Raw genomic sequence first — 17614 nt, 5'->3', positions numbered from 1 at the left:
GGGAGGAGTATTTAAGCCTTTGACTGGGGTGTCTTTGCCTCCTCCTGGTGGCCAGGTTCTTATTTCCCAAAAGTAATGAATGCAGCTGTGGACACAGAAAAATGGGCATCTGTGATATGAAAACTATTACATATGCAGAACCCAGAGCGATTTGAGTAGTATTGACAGCACTAAAGGCCATTTCTAGCTGTAAAATAATTTGTAAGTGAATGAATTAATCAGACTTATTATTTTTTCCAGCTTTATTTTATATTTGTAACAAGCACAATACATAAGCATTATAATAATCTTTTACAGAAGGAGAATCCCAGATATGGGCTGTCTCTGACCTCTCGGCAACCTGCACAGGACAAAAGTGGTTTACAGCATCTATGTATTACATCAGGTTTCTAAAATTTAAACGTAATCACAGCAATAAAATTAATTTACTCAGAAACCATTTTGTTTAAATATGTATTTAACAAAGACATTATAGAGCATTAATCCTTATCCCCTGAATAGTGACCCGAACACTGGTCAGCCTAATACTTTAAGAGCATCATCAAGTACAGGAACTCAGTACATCATGCTTGCTAGAAAGGGGGGCATAGATTTATCAATCACTGCCTTCAAGGAACATGTACACAGAGCTATTAAAGCATCCCAGTGGATGGATACTGACAGTTTTTAGGTAGTATTTTATGTGTTAGCATAAGGACACTGCTGGCTCTGGGTATCTTTACGGTCATCCAAATATGAGTTTGCATGAATTGCGCATATACTGTAATTTACAGGAGCACATGACTGGAGAGCAGAGGAAAGTGTCAGAGGCAACACTGCATTAAAATACCTTTGCATTCAAAAACGTGTTCACTGCCCAGGCACCAGAATTGTCCTCCAAGTGTCTAAATCTCTTCATCATTTAATGTAAAAAAAGAGAAATACTTGAATACTACCCAAAAGCAAGAAAAATGCAGCTAAGAACACTAAGGACTGATATGGTTTTGCAATGTTAGGCTACCAATGATACCAATGATAAATTAATAGGATGACACAGCTGACATGCAGAAGCAATTTGCCAGTTGACATTTAACCTGTATTATGAAATACATGCTATGTATTTAAAGCTTACAGCCACAAACATTCATTTCCTCATATAACTGGTGTAAAACAGAAGCTATAACTGATATGGGAGTACCATGCGCTATTATTATGTTTTAGGAAACTTTCTAAGTAATTAAATCATAAATAATGTCATGAAAATTTCTTGGCTGCAATACAGGGCAAGATTTTAATATCAAGCTTTGTATGTCAACATATGATTACTTAGATTAATTTTACTGCCAGGCTATTAGGATGACAAAATGTAATTCTGCTTAATTGCCCAAGCTTCATTATATGCCAGTATGTCATTTATTTATTTTGGCTATAAGTTCCTCTCTATATAAATAGCTACAAGGAGTGTTGTAGGGTAAGACGGACTGTTGAACAACTTATTAGAGGAGTAATGGTAAGTGCATGTTTAGAACCTAGGTTGAGGATTGGGCCCTTTGTAGCACTCTTTGAGCATCCTCTGACATACCCTGCAAACAGCGACTCAAAACAACATAACTGGCATGGAAAGCAATGCCACCAGCCGCCAGGGGACCCACAAAAGGAATGCGGTGTAGAAAAACACCAGCTACCTCCAACCCCAGACCAGTGGCAGAGCACAACATCTTCCCCACTAACTCACGGGTCACCCCCTTTCCTGCAGGGCTATGCACCTCCAACATTAGAGTAGCTATTGGGACTCCTGATTTATGTGATAAGCAGGATATGGAATTGGCATCCAATCCCAGCTCCTGTCTGTAAGTGTCCAGACGTGCTGTCAGCAAGGACATGTCACATGCTATGGCTAATCCTGGAACTGGCACACTTGCCACCAAGCTGGAGAGCAGGGCTACCTTCCAGACTTCTTGGCTAAGAGCTTCTTGTTTCTTTTGGATAACCTCTGAAGAGAGATTCGGGAGGGAGAGCACAAATGCACGGGTTTTGGGACTAGACAGTTGCTTCTCTAGGCTCTTTAAAAACCTGTGAAACTCAGGACCAGGTAGGTGAGTGGGCGATAGAGTGAAAACCTCATCATCCCCTACTCCAGGTATTTTGGGCTTTTCTTTTCTTTCAGTCTCACATTGGTGGATAATGAAAACCTTCCTGCTATGTTTTTTGAGCTCCTTAACTAGCAATGCCTCATTGTTTTTACCTTCATGTTCTGGTGCCCATAATAGTAAAATTAAGTCATAGCGACTGATGTGAATATTCTCCAGGTATTTCTGAGGTTGTGGCTCTAAAATTCCAAGTCCAGGTAGATCCCACCAGCTGGCCATCGGGTATTTCAGACTGGGATACTCAATTGGATTTTCTGGATCTTCCCCATGAGCTGCTCCATCGTCCCCATCTTTTATTCCCCGCAGAGAATTCAAAAGGGAGTGACGGATGTCTGGGTTACCGCCCATTAAGGCTATGTTGATATGAGTGTCTAGTAGTGAGTCTAAGCTGCTCTGTATAAACCTGACCATCTCAGGGATTCCTCCCCTTTCCAGGGCAGACTGCAACTCAGCAATCTCCTCATCTCCTATCACCTCAAATCCCTGCTGTGCAAGCGATAGGAATCTGGAAAAAAATGGATTAAACTATTAGATATAACTAACACAGAGCAAAAGGGAAACAGCCAAAGTAATACAATGAAGAAAGACATAATAATAATGAAGTTAAAGAAGGTTGAAACCAGCAAAATACAGCTGGAACTAAAATAAAAAAAAAACATGCAAAGGGAGAACGTTAAATTGATTAAAATCTGTAAACAATCGTAAATGCAGATGCTTGGCGTGTGATAGCAGTGGTCTACAAGGGTAAGGATTACATCTATACAGTTTTAAGGACAATAGGTTTAAGGGACATTATAGTAGACAAATTATATCCTCTAATTCACTAGATTCAAGCCTCCCTAACAGGCTAGATTTTGAGGATATCTGAACTAGAGCACAGGTGAAATAATCAGCTGATTAGTAAACATGGTTATTTTACCTGCTCTCACCCAATGTAATCCTGAAAATCTGGCCTGTTAGGGATTTGAAAAACAGTGCTCTAATTCAGTATCCAATCTTAACACTAGTGATCCTGCAATAATAAAGAACCCCTTTGGAGGCACAGAGGACTGTTGTGCTGATCGAACAACCCAGCTGTACAACTTGCTCTGCTAATTGGGTCTGCTGCTCCTTTAACTATGTGTTTAACCACTTTGCAGGGGTTAAACACATGGCCTTGCAGGGTTGCTAGTGTTAACAGAATATTAAACTAATTGGTACAACTACAGTAGCTTGGCAACTACTCACCATGCTATTGTTTTTCATTCTGTGCCTACTGCAATCTTCAAAGCTGTTCTCTTATGTTAACCCTTCAAGAGTGCTGGTTAGTGAAGTTCTCCATCTTCACATTGGGCACTGCCATTGTGGAATTTAAGTATTCTTATATGCTGTGACATAACGGTGCACAATCACTGATTAGTGAGAATGTTGTCTTCTTGACAAGTCGTATCATGCACTTTAGTTTAGTGTGCACAATACAGAGTGGGGGTTGTACTTTTTTTTGTATTATTCCTGAAGGATTTGTATTAACTATATAACTTTTAAACTGCATAAAAATGCAAAAATTTAGTTCTTCTGCTTTCTATTGTGCAAGCTAATCCAACGTGCAAAGTTCAGCTATCAAATGGCCAGCAACGATAATGACTTGTCAAAGTGCATTGCTTCTGTCACAAGATGCGACAAGATGGTAGTACCCAGTATGGAGATGCAGAGATTTACCATCTGAGATTTGGGTCAATACCACTATATGTTGACACTATACTCAGTTCTAGAACATACTTTTGATCTCCAGTACTTGATACTTTCCTGTGTATTTCAAATATAGAATGTAACATTCTAATGTTTAAATGTAATGAAAAACCATCTGATATTTATTTATTATTTATGTATATATCAATCTCAAAATGCCTTATGTTTTAAAGATATTGAAGTACTGAAAATCCCAGAGGCAGAACGTTTCTTCACTTTCTGCGATGAGATTTTTTTTAGTAAAAAAATAAATTTATATTAGACAGTTACACTAAGGCACCAGTTCAATTTCAATGTGTTGGTTAACTGAAGAATAAAGCAATTTTTAAAGTTTTATAATATAGTGCCATAGTTGAAAATTGCATTGCAAATTGGCTGCATTGAAAAAAATAAAAAAATAAAATGTCTCTTGAATAAATCTGTTTCCTTTTCTCTTGGTGTAACATATAAATGTAGTAATAAAAAAGATGCAAAGCTCATACTAACATCTTACATTCAGAATAAACAGCTTTGCAGAATGGAAAGGCTAGGGTGCAGGTTTGAAAAATAATTATCTGAGAGCAAGTCAACAAGCAATGCGCTGCTGCTTTGCAGCGCTACTGCATATTTGACTGCTCACTTCAACAGCACTTTGCTCTGGATGCACTGTGCTAAGGAAAACTTACAGTGCAGCCAGAGCACAGCTCTGTTTGAAGAGAACTGTCTAATGTGGAGCAGCACTACAAAGTTCAAGCTCTAACAGTTCCTGCATTTCTCCTGTTCTTTCTGCAGACATGCTGCATTTTCTGCGATGACATCTCAGATCACTGTATGTTCTGCCTTGGGGCTGAAAATATCAAGAGCCCAATCTCTATAATTATGATATTAGCTAAATTAGTTTGTTCCCACGACAGCATACTGAGGTAGGATCAGAAGAGTGCACACATATTGAGCAATTTATCTATAACATTGTTGCAAACACTGCCACTACACAATGCTCAAGAATCGAGCATGCTACTGGGCAGGCATTAGTATGTTTTCCTAGATTGGAGCTGAATTTGAACAAAAGATATCAAGAGAAAGAGGTAAATCTAATACTAAAAGCATTTTTTTAAAATGTAATGTATCTGAATAATGAACCATTTAATTTGACTTTCAAGTCCATTTAAGATAAAAAAAATGGTATCCTCCCCAGGGATGACCAGAACTGACCTTCATCCGACCAGAGTTTTGATTATCAATTTACATGTGGCTAAATCATGTAACAAACCTTTGATTCATTTACTTCTGTTCCAGCAAATAGATACTCCGTGTTTCCTGTTTGAATATCTCCCATCTTTAATCTAAAAATATTGACTGATAATTGAAAGAACTGAGGTTCAAGCACCTGGACATCATACTGTAGGGGTATGGTGCCTCTTGGGGGAGGTACAAAGGGAGGGCTATATGAAACTTCCGCAATACTAAGCGCCTAAGGGGGGTGCAAAACACCCGTACTTAGAAATCATCCATGTCTGCTGTATTTCTATTTTTAAGGATATCAATAATCGTGGTTTTACCCTTTTTCACACATTGCAGTGCCGTATTTGTACGGTGTACTTTGGAGGGCAATATGAAATTCTGCTTGGAACAGTAACGTGCCTTTATACGGGTGGGAATGTGTTCCTAGCTATCTAAAATATAAGAATGTTGAAATGAAATGTGAGAATATGAAAAATACCACAAACTCCAAAAACTAACCAACACTAAACTACCATGATAATCTTGTGTCTCACTCACTACAAACAAAACAGCTCACAATACAACTAGGTATTGCTAGGCAACATACCCTGAAACACATCTCTTTCTTTCCTAAAACTATAATTTGTATATGTGATGTGTACCACAGAGATAGTCTTCATAAGTCACATATGGAAATCTCATATTGAAAATAGTTTTTTGTGACTATATCCTTCACTTAGGTCTATATGTCTTCTTGGATAATAAATATATGGACTGTAATTATATGAAAAACACTTATACAGTTAAATAGTTGGATTCACTGATTTTGATATGTTAATGCATTGTACTTTTAGTACAGGCCAATGTGTTCTATACAAAAAACAAATACATAGCATATATTCTGAATTAGCTTATTGCAGCATTATGAAATTAAAGGGACATGAAAAACAACATTTTTCTTTCATAATTCAGATAGAAAAAACTAAATGTATGCTTACCTGATATTTCTTTCCAAATATGGTGAGTCCACAGCTTGAGTAATTACTGTGGGGAATATCACTCCTGGCCAGCAGGAGGAGGCAAAGAGCACCACAGTTAAGTTGCTAAGTATCATTCCCTTACCCACAACCCCCAGTCATTGGACCAAAGGAAAATGGAGAAAAAGGAGTAACACAAGGTGTAAAGGTGCCTGAGGTTACAGTCAAAAGAACAACTGTCTTAAAGGGATGGTAAACTCCGTATATATTGATTATATTATTGCTATTGTTACATTACATTCAATTTACAGACTCAATGTCATGTAATGGTATGTATGTAAAAACACTTATAAATCCTTGTCTAATCGCTCCGTCTATCACCGTCTAATGCCGTCTATCACCTGCCCCCTGTGATGTCACATTGATTGTTTATTTTATTCTACCAATCAGTAAGCCTGTCATGTAATTTCAACGCATGCGCTTATAAACTTACTTATATTTTGGTTTTAGGCAAGTATGCTCATTTTAGAAGGGACCGATCACTCGCACTCTCTATCTAGTCAAACTTTTACTTCAAACTGAACCAAGTAAACATTGAATCTCGTGACTCCGTGTTTACTTGGTATACGTCATTTGCTCCAATGCGCATGCGTTTGAAATGTCAGAGTCAGGAGCGTGCAAATTGTCTGACGTGTAGAGAGGGTGGAGAATAGGCAAACGTCAAGTTTATTCAGGCAAGGGGCGGAGCGAGGCGGCGCAACAACGGCTTGTGAATAAAGATAATTTTTAGTAAAATTACATATAAATATTAGAAATTGATAATGCGGTTTAATATATATAATAATAACTAATCAAATTCTTGAACTTAGCAATAGCGGAGTTTACCATCACTTTAAAATAAAGGGTGGGGCTCACCATACCTGGAAATAAATAAATTTATCAGGTAAGCATACATTTTGATTTTCTTTCCTAAGATATGGTGAGTCCACGGCTTGAGTAATTACTGTTGGTAACTAATACCCAAGCTAAAGGACACGGATAAATAGGGAGGGACAAGACAGGCAGTCCTAAACAGAAGGCACCACCGCTTGAAGAACCTTTCTCCCAAAAGAAGCCTCACCCGAGGCAAAAGTATCAAATTTGGAAAAAGTATGTAGAGAAGACAAAGTTGCAGCCTTTCAAATTTGTTCCACAGAAGCTTCATTTTTGAAAGACCAAGAAGAGGAAACAGCTCTTGTGGAATGAGCCGTAATTCTCTCAGGAGGCTGTTGTCCAGCAGTCTCATAAGCCAAAAGAATTATACTTTGTAACCAAAAAGAAAGAGTAGTAGCAGTAGCTTTCTGACCTTTACATTTCCCAGAAAACCAGAGAAAGAGAGCAGAGGACTGGCGAAAATACTTAGTCGCCTGTAAATAGGATTTAAGAGCACGTACAACATCCAAATTGTGTAACAAACGTTCTTTGGAAGAAGGAGGATTAGGACACAGAGATGAAACAACAATTTCCTGATTGATATTTCTATTAGAAACAACTTTAGGAAGGAAACCTAACTTAGTACGAAGAATAGCCTTATTGGCATCAAAAATAAGATAAGGGGAATCACACTTCAGAGCTGAGAGTTCCGAGACTCTTTGAGCAGAAGAGATAGCAACAAGAAACAAAACCTTCCAAGATAACAACTTAATGTCTATGGAATGCAACGGCTCAAACGGAGCCAGTTGTAAAACTTTAAGAACAAGGTTAAGGCTCCAAGGAGGAGCAACAGACTTAAAGACAGGCCTGATTTTGACCAAGGTCTGACAAAAATATTGCACATCTGGCACATCCGCCAAACGTTTATTTAGTAAAACTGATAAAGCAGAAATCTGACCTTTCAGGGTACTGACTAACAATCCCTTCTCCAGGCCTTCCTGAAGAAAAGATACAATTCTAGGAATTCTAACTCTACTCCAAGAGTAGCCCTTGGATTCACACCAATAAAGATATTTACGCCATATCTTATGGTAAATCTTTCTAGTAACAGGCTTGCGAGCCTGAATCATGGTCTCAATGACCGACTCAGAAAAACAACGCTTAGACAGAATAAAGCGTTCAATCTCCAAGCAGTCAGCTTTAGAGAAACGATAGTTGGTTGAAGGAAGGGACCCTGAATCAGAAAGGTCCTTCCTCAAAGGTAGTCTCAAAGGTGGGAGAGATAACATCTCCACTAGATCTGCAAACAAGATCCTACGAGGCCACGCAGGGGCTACTAGAATCACAGACACCCTCTCCTGTTTGATACAATCAATGACTCGTGGAAGGAGAGCAAACGGAGGAGACAGGTATGCCAACCTGAAAACCCAAGAAACCGCCAGAGCATCTATCAGAACGGCCTGTGGATCTATTGACCTTGAACCGTACCTTGGAAGCTTGGCGCTCTGATGGGATGCCATCAGATCTAACCCCGGCACCCCCCATTTGAGGACTAAGCTGGAAAACACCTCCAAATGGAGTTCCCACTCCCCGGGATAAAAAGTCTGTCTGCTCAGAAAATACGCTTCCCAGTTGTCTACTCCAGGAATGTGGATGGCAGATAAACAGCAATTGTGGGTCTCTGGCCACTGAAGAATCCTAGTAACCTTCTTCAGGGCTGAGGAACTCCGAGTTCCTCCCTGGTGATTGATGTAAGCCACAGAGGTTATGTTGTCTGACTGGAACCTGATAAACTGGGCTGAGGACAACTGAGGCCAAATATCAGAAGAGAGAGAACAGCACCCCTGAGATAGAACAGAACCCCTGAGATGGAACAAAAGATAGAATAACTTCCATGCCTGTTCATTTCTATTGCAACTCAGGGTGCACATTCTTTAAGCACACTATGCCTTTTCACAGAGAAAAAATATCTCGTAGCACATCAGTCTGACCCTGCCCAATGACAGTCCAGCGCCAAAATACCAGGAAATTCCTTTCTGAACAAGAGAAACAACAACCCCAGATGATCGTTTTGGCCTTCTGTGGGCCTCGTAAGTGAGGTGCAGTTGTATCTCTCTAAGGACGTGTGCATGGAGTCCACGTCCGGCTTCCCCCATTACCCTTAGGGGGCCCAAGAGTAATTTGCATAAATATCAGAATAGAGAGAACAGACAAAAGATGGTGCCTGAACCAATATGTTGTCCAGGTAGGGTGCCACAGCAATTCCATGAGAACGGATAACTGCCTAAAGAGCCCCCAGAACCTTTGAAAAAATTCTGGGAGTCGTGGCTAGACCAAATGGAAGGGCCATGAACTGGAAATGTTTGTCCAGAAAGGCAAATCTCAGGAATCTGTGATGGTCCCTGTGAATAGTAACATGAAGATACGCATCCTTTAGGTCTATGGTTGTCATGAAGTGACCCTCTTGTACTAAAGGAAGAATGGAGCTTATAGTCTCCATCTTGAAGGATGGAACTTTGAGAAACTTGTTTAGACACTACAAGTCTAGAATGTGATGGAAAGTTCCCTCTTTTTTGAGAACCACAAATAGGTTGGAGTAGAACCCGAGACCCTGTTCCTACACTGGAACTGGAACTATCACTCCCAGGGAGGAAAGATGTTGTATACATTTCAAGAATGCCTCTCTCTTTATCTGGTCTGCAGATAATCTTAAAAGATCGAATTTGCCTCTGGGAGGAAAAGTCTTGAATTCCAATTTGTAACCCTGGGATACTATGTCCACAGTCCAGGGATCTGGGACATCTCGTATCCAGGCTGGAGAGAACTGAGAAAGTCTTCCCCCCACCTGATCCGATCCTGGATCAGGGGCAAACCCTTCATGCTGATTTGTAATCAGCTGAGGGTTTCTTTGATTGTTTCCCCTTGTTCCAAGACTGATTGGGTTTCCAAGAAGACTTGAATTGTTCCTGCTTGGAAGAAGAAGCGGAAGGCTTTCCTCTGAAGTTACGAAAGGAACGAAAATTACTCTGACGTTCTTTAGGCCTATTCTTCTTATCTTAAGGTAGAAAAGACCCTTTTCCACCCGTAATATCAGAGATAATTTCTGCCAAACTGGGTCCAAACAAGGTTTTACCCTTGTAAGGAATCACCAGAAGCTTGACTTTAGAGGAAACGTCCGCAGACCAGGATTTCAACTATTACGCCCTGCGGGCTAGGACAGCGAAACTAGAAGTTTTAGCTCCTAGTTTAACAACCTGTAAAATGGCATCTGCAATAAAGGAATTGGCCAATTTAAGAGCTTTAATCCTATCTTGAATTTCATCCAAGGAAGTCTCTACTTGAAGAGAATCAGACAAGGCGTTGAAACAATAAGATGACCCACTAGTCACGGTGGCAATATACACTGAAGGTTGCCATTGGAGACCTTGATGAACATAAATCTTTTTCAAATAAGCCTCCAGCTTCTTGCCCATCAGATCCTTAAAAGAGCAGCTATCCTCAATAGGAATAGTGGTTCTCTTAGCCAGAGTGTAAATGGCCCCTTCAACTTTGGGTACAGTATACCAAGGGTCTTTAATGGAGTCCTCCACAGGAAACATTTTCTTAAAAATGGGAGACTGGGAAAAAGACACCCCTGGTTTCTCCCATTCCTGTGAGATAATCTCCCTAGCACAGTCCAGCACAGGAAAAACCTCCGAAGTGGAAGGTTCATCAAAGAAACTATTAAGTTTGCTAGATTTTTTAGGAGTGTAATCCTACTCAGTAATCCATCGTGCGCTGCCGAATTGCCGAAAAAGGTCTCAGTTGAGAACAAAACATTTGTAAAATTATGGTTTTCATTTTGTAATAAAGGCTATATATTTTTCCTAAAAGACATTTGGGCGGATTTGGGGGTCTCTATTTTTCAGCGTGGATTTAGAGGCGTTTATTTTCCTCGCAGAACTGGTGGGCACAAATTTAGAGGAGTTTATTTTTCTTCAGAAATGGGGGAAATAAACTTAGAAGTGTTTATTTTTCCTCACAGAAATAGACTGACACCGTCACACCGATATTCTGTCAGAAAAATCTACGATCACCGGCACCGGTATTGTGTCTACACGTCCCTTTTACTAGCACCACTTACAATACGCTGGAAAGCGGACTACCAGTCCCAGCATGCTCTTGGGCGTTGGAGGAATTGGGCCATATATTTCCTTGACCCGTTGCGTAGTTTAAATCAGCTTTTTTGACGGGGTTGGGCCTCCTGCGCATGCGCAGTGAGTGCCACACACCTCCAGCAGCTGATTCACGTCACCGGAAGTGACGTGGTACACAAATTCTTATGCGGTATACAAGTTTCTTTAGAACAAAGGCTCTTGCTCCATATCAGACATGTTGTGAAACAGTAAATAAACTTGTACAGATACGTTTCAAAGATTTTAATATTCAATTAAAATAAGCCAAGGAAAAAATACACTTTCAATTTTATCCCAAATTAGGATCGATCCCCAGCTAAAATTATGTGAGAAAAGTTAAGAAAAAACATTTAATAAACATAAAATAAACTTCTAAACTTCAGGCAACCCCACACCTCAATTACTGAGCTGCCTTACCGCTACCAATTAAGACCGGATCACCTAGAAATGGAGAAAAACAACTTTTTCCTCAGAAACGTTATAAAGTAAAGCCAGTCATGTGACTGCAACTGCCGCGCTCAAATTACTGCTGCGACACAGAGAGGCACTACTTCCTGGTACACTGAGCACCAGAAATATCCTTTTTTTAAACTGAACAGTTTAAAATGTTGCATCGCTTTATTTTAAAGCAAAGGGGAAATGAATAAGCTGCTGAAATAGAAAATTGTATTGTTTTATCAAGAAAATATGTGTCAGAAAATAAAGCCTAATAAAAACATTTTACCCTTTCTTTTTAAAAGAGTTTAAATGTTAGTCTCACACATGCTACAGTGCCTGATTAATGCCCCAGTGTAGCCCATAAAACAGGCTTATCTATGTCCCAATAAAAAAGCAGTGACTTTTAATTTAAGTGCATGGTCTCCCCAACTGGAAGAAAAAGCACTTACCTGCTCCACTGTCTGGCATGTAGACAGTTACAAGGTATGAGAAGACACAGTTCCTCACAGAGGCCTTTGAAAAATAAAGAACAGAGTAGCCAACTCTGACTTTCTAAACTAGGGCAGCAATTGTTAGGAAAACGCAGTAAGTACCTTTTTACAAGTTCCTAACTGCTTTAAAGCCACCACTACCAGACTGCAAGGAATGACGTGGAATACGGCTATACCCCAAAACTTGCTTGTAGATTAAATCAAAATTTTTCTTCAGACACCTAAACTTCACCTCCTCCATGCACCGAAGGCAAAGAGAATGACTGGGGGTTGTGGGTAAGGGAGTGATACTTAGCAGTTTAACTGCGGTGCTCTTTGTCTCCTCCTGGTGGCCAGGAGTGATATTCCCAACAGTAATTACTCAAGCTGTGTACTCACCATATCTTAGGAAAGAAATACCAATTTAAACAACTTTACAATTTACTTATATAATCTAATTAGCTTCACTCTCTTGGTATCTTTTGATGAAGCAACAAAGTACTACTGGGAGCTAGCTGAACACATTGTGTGGACCAATAACATGATGCAGATATACGCAGTCACTAATCAGCAGCTCATGAGCCTACCTAGGTATCTTTGTCAACAAAGGAAGGACATTAAGAAAACAAAACAAATTAGATAATAGAAGTAAATTGGAAAGTTGTTTAAAATCACATGCTCTATCTGAATCATGAAAAAGAACACATGGGTTTCACGTCCCTTTAAAATAGTTGAATCAGTCCCAGCCAATGTTAAATATTGGCCCCAACCGAAGCTCTTACAAATTTCTGGGATTTCCCTTTGTAAAACTTGATGTAAAAGCTATTTTATGAACATTTCTATAACCACTGGATATTCATCAGTTCTTTGAAATTATAAAATGTGTCAACAGGACTAATAAAATATTTAATAATGTAAATGAGGACTTTCTACATCAATACATTTTTTTATGTAATTGATCACTTTCATCATGAATAGACAATCTCTTATTTAACCCTTTATTCACCTGGCTTAACTTCATTTAATTTTAGATTCACTCATTTACTCATTACTCTCAGGTCTCCTCACCTCCCACATTCTTTGGCTGCTTCTGTTACTTCTGCTTTCAGCCTCTGTGTGTCCAGAACAGATGGTTCATATCCAGACACCAGGAAAAGTGGCAGACTCTCCTTTACAGTTATGTCACTGAGTGGCTGAAGGATGACATTACGTAATGTCAGTAGTACTTCCTCCCGCCTGTAAGCCTCCCTCATCCTTCTCTTCAATGTGTGCAAGTCACAGTCAACCTTAGTGCGTACAAAGCAGAGCTTTTTGCCCAAGGAAAGGGCACAATGAGTAAGGACACTGTAAGCCGGTGAGAACTGCCCATCAGTGACCAGTATGAGAAGGTCGGCTTCAGAAATCCATTTCTCAGGGGATCCCTCCTCCAATGGTAGCTCCCAAAGTGTCAGACCTGGGTGAGATGGATGGAGGTAAAGTAAAGGGCTTTGAGGTTTGTTGGGGTGTAGAGAAGCAGCTCTTGAATGCTGATTGCTGTCATTTAAACCCAATAGAGCCTGGATCAAAACTGTTTTACCAACACCAGGACCTCCTGCAATGGCAACAGAGAACTCGAAGCTCTGCTCAATAACAGACAGTGAAAGATCCTTGTTAACAAATGTCTCATGTTGTTCTTCAAATTGAAGGTCTCCAGCAGACAAACTCAGTTCACTAAAAGACTCCATATTCTAAAATGATAAAAAAATGTAAGTTTAAGAAACTATGCAGTGCAAGAGCAGACACACAAGATAACAGAGTAAGGAGAGTACATCAGGATGTATGTAAGTGTGAAGTGACCAATTAGAAAATATGCATATTATATGTTGATTAAGATGGGTGTTAAGGTATGTAAATAATACAGCATGCACATTTGCCATATATTCAACATTCACAATCTGGTTACAATGGACAGCCACTACGTAGCTTCTTATAATGGATGCATATAGGTAGTAGTGTTACTTGTCAGTAACCCTAGGACCATAATAAATCACCAGAGCCTACAACACTCACAAACCTGGGATACTCACCTAAATTAACTCTAACCATACCCAGAAAATGTTAATAATTGACCCACACATCAATGTGCTTTAAGAAGGGTATTTTATCTTTTGTATGAGGGGGATCTATGGCGGAGGATCTAGTAACTGAAGGAGACCCCCTAGGGGGTTGTTTTGGGGGATGAGGGATGCTTATATTGATCATCTAATAAGTACCTTATATCAGGTCAAGGCAGGCACAATGGAAACATGGGTTTGCATGGGCTTTGCAACAGGTTGAAAAAATATAAAGGACTGAGATGTTGTCAATATTATTGTTCAGTGGTACCCATAGAAATAAATAGCCAGCACTATTAATTTTAGGCTTTCACAATGTTGGCTACTTAATGGCTGACAGGAGTTTAGCCATGCACAAAACACAACTGGTGCAACAGTTTCTGTCTCACATAGAATCTAGCACTTTGCATCACAAGTATTTTTCCTACAGATATTACATAATTTACCAGTACGAATACATTTTACAGCAGAACCCTAGATCACAAGATCTTACACACATGGCAATATAAACAAGGAAAACACCCCATTAGCTTTTTATGAGACACTGATGATTACAGTCCATAAAATATACCACTATTATATTTATTAAAAATCACTTTTTGCTAGGTAAAGTAATTAGTGATCACCTGGCTATATAAACAAAGTGGAAAAAAGGAAATCCTGAGCACTCGATGGAAAAATGTAATTAATTATAAACAAAGTTCATATATTTATTTGTTCATATATTAGGGGTATGTGGCTAATAAGGGAGGTGAGGTTGAGGGGTTTAAACCAGGGTTTATATGTTTACATTGTCATGTGTGTAAGATCTTGTGATCTAGGGTTCTGCTATTAAATGTATTCATACTGGTAAATTATGTAATATCTGTAGGAAAAATACTTGTGATGCAAAGTGCTAGATTCTATGTTTGACAAAAACTGAAAGAGAGCGGTTTGAAAGGGGTCAGGGAGGGATCACGGGGTGGGATGTGTCAGGTGGGAGGCTGATCTCTACACTACACCTAAAATTAACCCTATAAGCTACGTAATTAACCCCTTCACTGCTGGACATAATACATAATGCTGGTGTGCAGCGGCATTTAGCGGCCTTCTAATTACCAAAAAGCAATATGCTATTTCTGAACAAAGGGGATTCCAGAGAAGCATTTACAACCATTTGTGCCATAATTGCACAAGCTGTTTGTAAATAATTTCAGTGAGAAACCTAAAGTTTGTGAAAAAGTTAACGTTTTTTTTTTTTATCCCATTTTACGGTGAAATCGTGGCATGAAATATACCAAAATGGGCCTAGATCAATACTTTGGGTAGTCTACTAAAAAAAATATATACATGTGAAGGGTTTTTCAGGGATTCCTGACAGATATCAGTATTACAATGTAACTATCGCCAATTTTAAAAAAAAAAAAGGGTTTAAAAATAGCAAAGTGCTACTTGTATGCCCTATAACTTGCAGAAATAGCAAAGAACATGTAAACATAGGGTATTTTGGGGGTCAAAGTTAGAAAAAGTGTGCGTTTTTTAAATTTTTCATCATATTTTATAATTTTTTATAGTAAATTATATGATAATACGAAAATAAAGTCGATTTAATGGCGAGACAAACTGTATATAATATGTGTGGGTACAGTAAATGACTAAGAGGAAAATTACAGCTAAACACAAACACAGCAGAAATGTAAAAATAGACCTGGTCCTTAACAGTAAGAAAATTGAAAAATGGTCTGGTCCCTAAGAGGATATAATAAAAAAAAGTAATTTGATTTTGGATTTCTTTAAGGAAAAGGGAAAAATATGGGGCAGAGTGTGAGTTCCAATTCTTGAGTATAAGATGCCTGGAGGCAAGAATAATGGTATTCAGAACTTTTAACTGTAAGGTGGGAGAAAAAAATAAAAAGATAATATTATGTAGCATGATGATACTCTTATCTCTATATTGTTTGTTTTACCAATATATCATTTTCTGCCAGAATTGGGCAGAACCAAATCATGTGCAATATATCCGCATTAGACCACTTACAACGTGCACATACAAAGTGTTGTAATGGAATGAATCTAGCCATTTTAGACAGCGGGATATAAAAATTATTAATACGTTTCATATGTGATTCTTTCCACGACTGTGACACCTTAGCATTACCTAAAGCTGTAAAACTATATATAATAATCTCAGGATCCATAGTTAGGAAGAAAGCCTTCCAGAAATTCAATAACGTATTAGTATAATTTTGACTTTGTTTAACAAACATCATAAAGTAATGAAATGGAGGAATTTCCTGGCGTAAATTTTTGAACACAGATATTGACATCAGCCCAGCAATTTAAATCTCTTTGACATTCTAAATTATTTATAAAATGCCTTACTTGAAAGTAGGCAAACAGGTCAGAATTAGGGAGATTGTACTAAGACAAAAAAATCTGAGATAATATAATAATACCATTTGTAGATACCATTTGATATGGGATCTGTTGTCATTATGATTTAAAAAATGATTTAAAAAGAGTAAACACAGTTGATAGATAGATAGATATATATATAGTGAACAATCAGAGAGAGAGCACTCACTGTGTTGAATAATCCATATTTATTTAGGCATGTAAACGTTTTCTTTATTTATAAAGCGCCAACAGATTCTGCAGTGCTGCCCATGGGTACAAGGATAAAAGTACAACAGAGAAACAATACAAAAAAAGACAAAATTTTACAGACAAATAAACAGGGAACGGAGGGCCCTATTTCCGTGGGAACTTACAATCTAGATGGGTAGGAGGATGGGAAACAGGAGGGGGACTGCAAAGGTGAGAATGATATTAGTGAGGAGATAGATGAGGGCAACTGTTAAGTAAGTGAAGTTCATTTGTTAATGAGTCGGGTGATAAACTTCCCTGAACAAAAAGGTCTTTAGGGAACGTTTAAAGGAGGAGAAGTTAGGGGAAGTCTGATAGCTCGAAGAAGTGCGTTCCAGAGGGTTGGTGCCGCACAAGAGAAGTCCTGTAGTCTAGCATGAGGGGAGGTGATGGTAGAGGATGCAAGGAGCAGGTCATTGTTGGATCTTAGGGGGCGGGCTGGAGTATATTTGTTGATGAGTGAAGACAGGTAGGGTGGGGCAGCATTGGTGAAGGCTTTGTAGGTCAGGGTGAGAATTTTGAATTTAACACTGCAGTGAATGGGTGTCAGGGTGCCAGGAATCAGACGGAGACGAGAAGTGCAAAAATAATCACACCTTTATTAATAACAAAAAATAATAAAAAGTTCACAAGTCAAATAACAAGCCAGGAGTGAAAGCCAGAGCTGGTAGTCAGACGAGCCGAGTCAGGAGCCAAAGCGAGTGGTCAGATGAGCCGAGTCAGGAACTAGGAAGAACGTCAGACAGCCAGGTAATACACAGGAACTCACAAACAGGTCTGAGACAACGCAAGGGCAAAGCATACTGCACAGAGGCCCTTTATATAATAAGTGAGGACATCACAATTCTGAGACTGCAACCTGTCTCA

At 39.0% G+C, this 17614-nt stretch overlaps 1 protein-coding gene across 1 annotated transcript in view; it reads right to left on the bottom strand.

The window, feature by feature from the left end:
* Nucleotides 1-224: 224 nt before the first annotated feature.
* Nucleotides 225-17614, bottom strand: part of LOC128639059 (interferon-inducible GTPase 5) — a 31545-nt gene continuing 14155 nt past the window's right edge. The window contains exons 2-3 of the mRNA XM_053691202.1: nt 13098-13756; nt 225-2634 (exon numbers count right to left, since the gene is read on the bottom strand). Coding sequence (XP_053547177.1) covers nt 1509-2634; nt 13098-13753 — 1782 coding nt within the window. The 5' untranslated portion in view covers nt 13754-13756 and the 3' untranslated portion in view covers nt 225-1508. The remainder of the gene's footprint in view (nt 2635-13097; nt 13757-17614) is intronic.

The sequence above is a fragment of the Bombina bombina genome, chromosome 8, assembly GCF_027579735.1.
Source record: "Bombina bombina isolate aBomBom1 chromosome 8, aBomBom1.pri, whole genome shotgun sequence".
In the NCBI taxonomy this organism is placed as follows: Eukaryota; Metazoa; Chordata; class Amphibia; order Anura; family Bombinatoridae; genus Bombina; species Bombina bombina.
The sequence above is the reverse complement of the archived record's forward strand: the minus strand, read 5'-3'. Positions and strand labels throughout refer to the sequence as shown.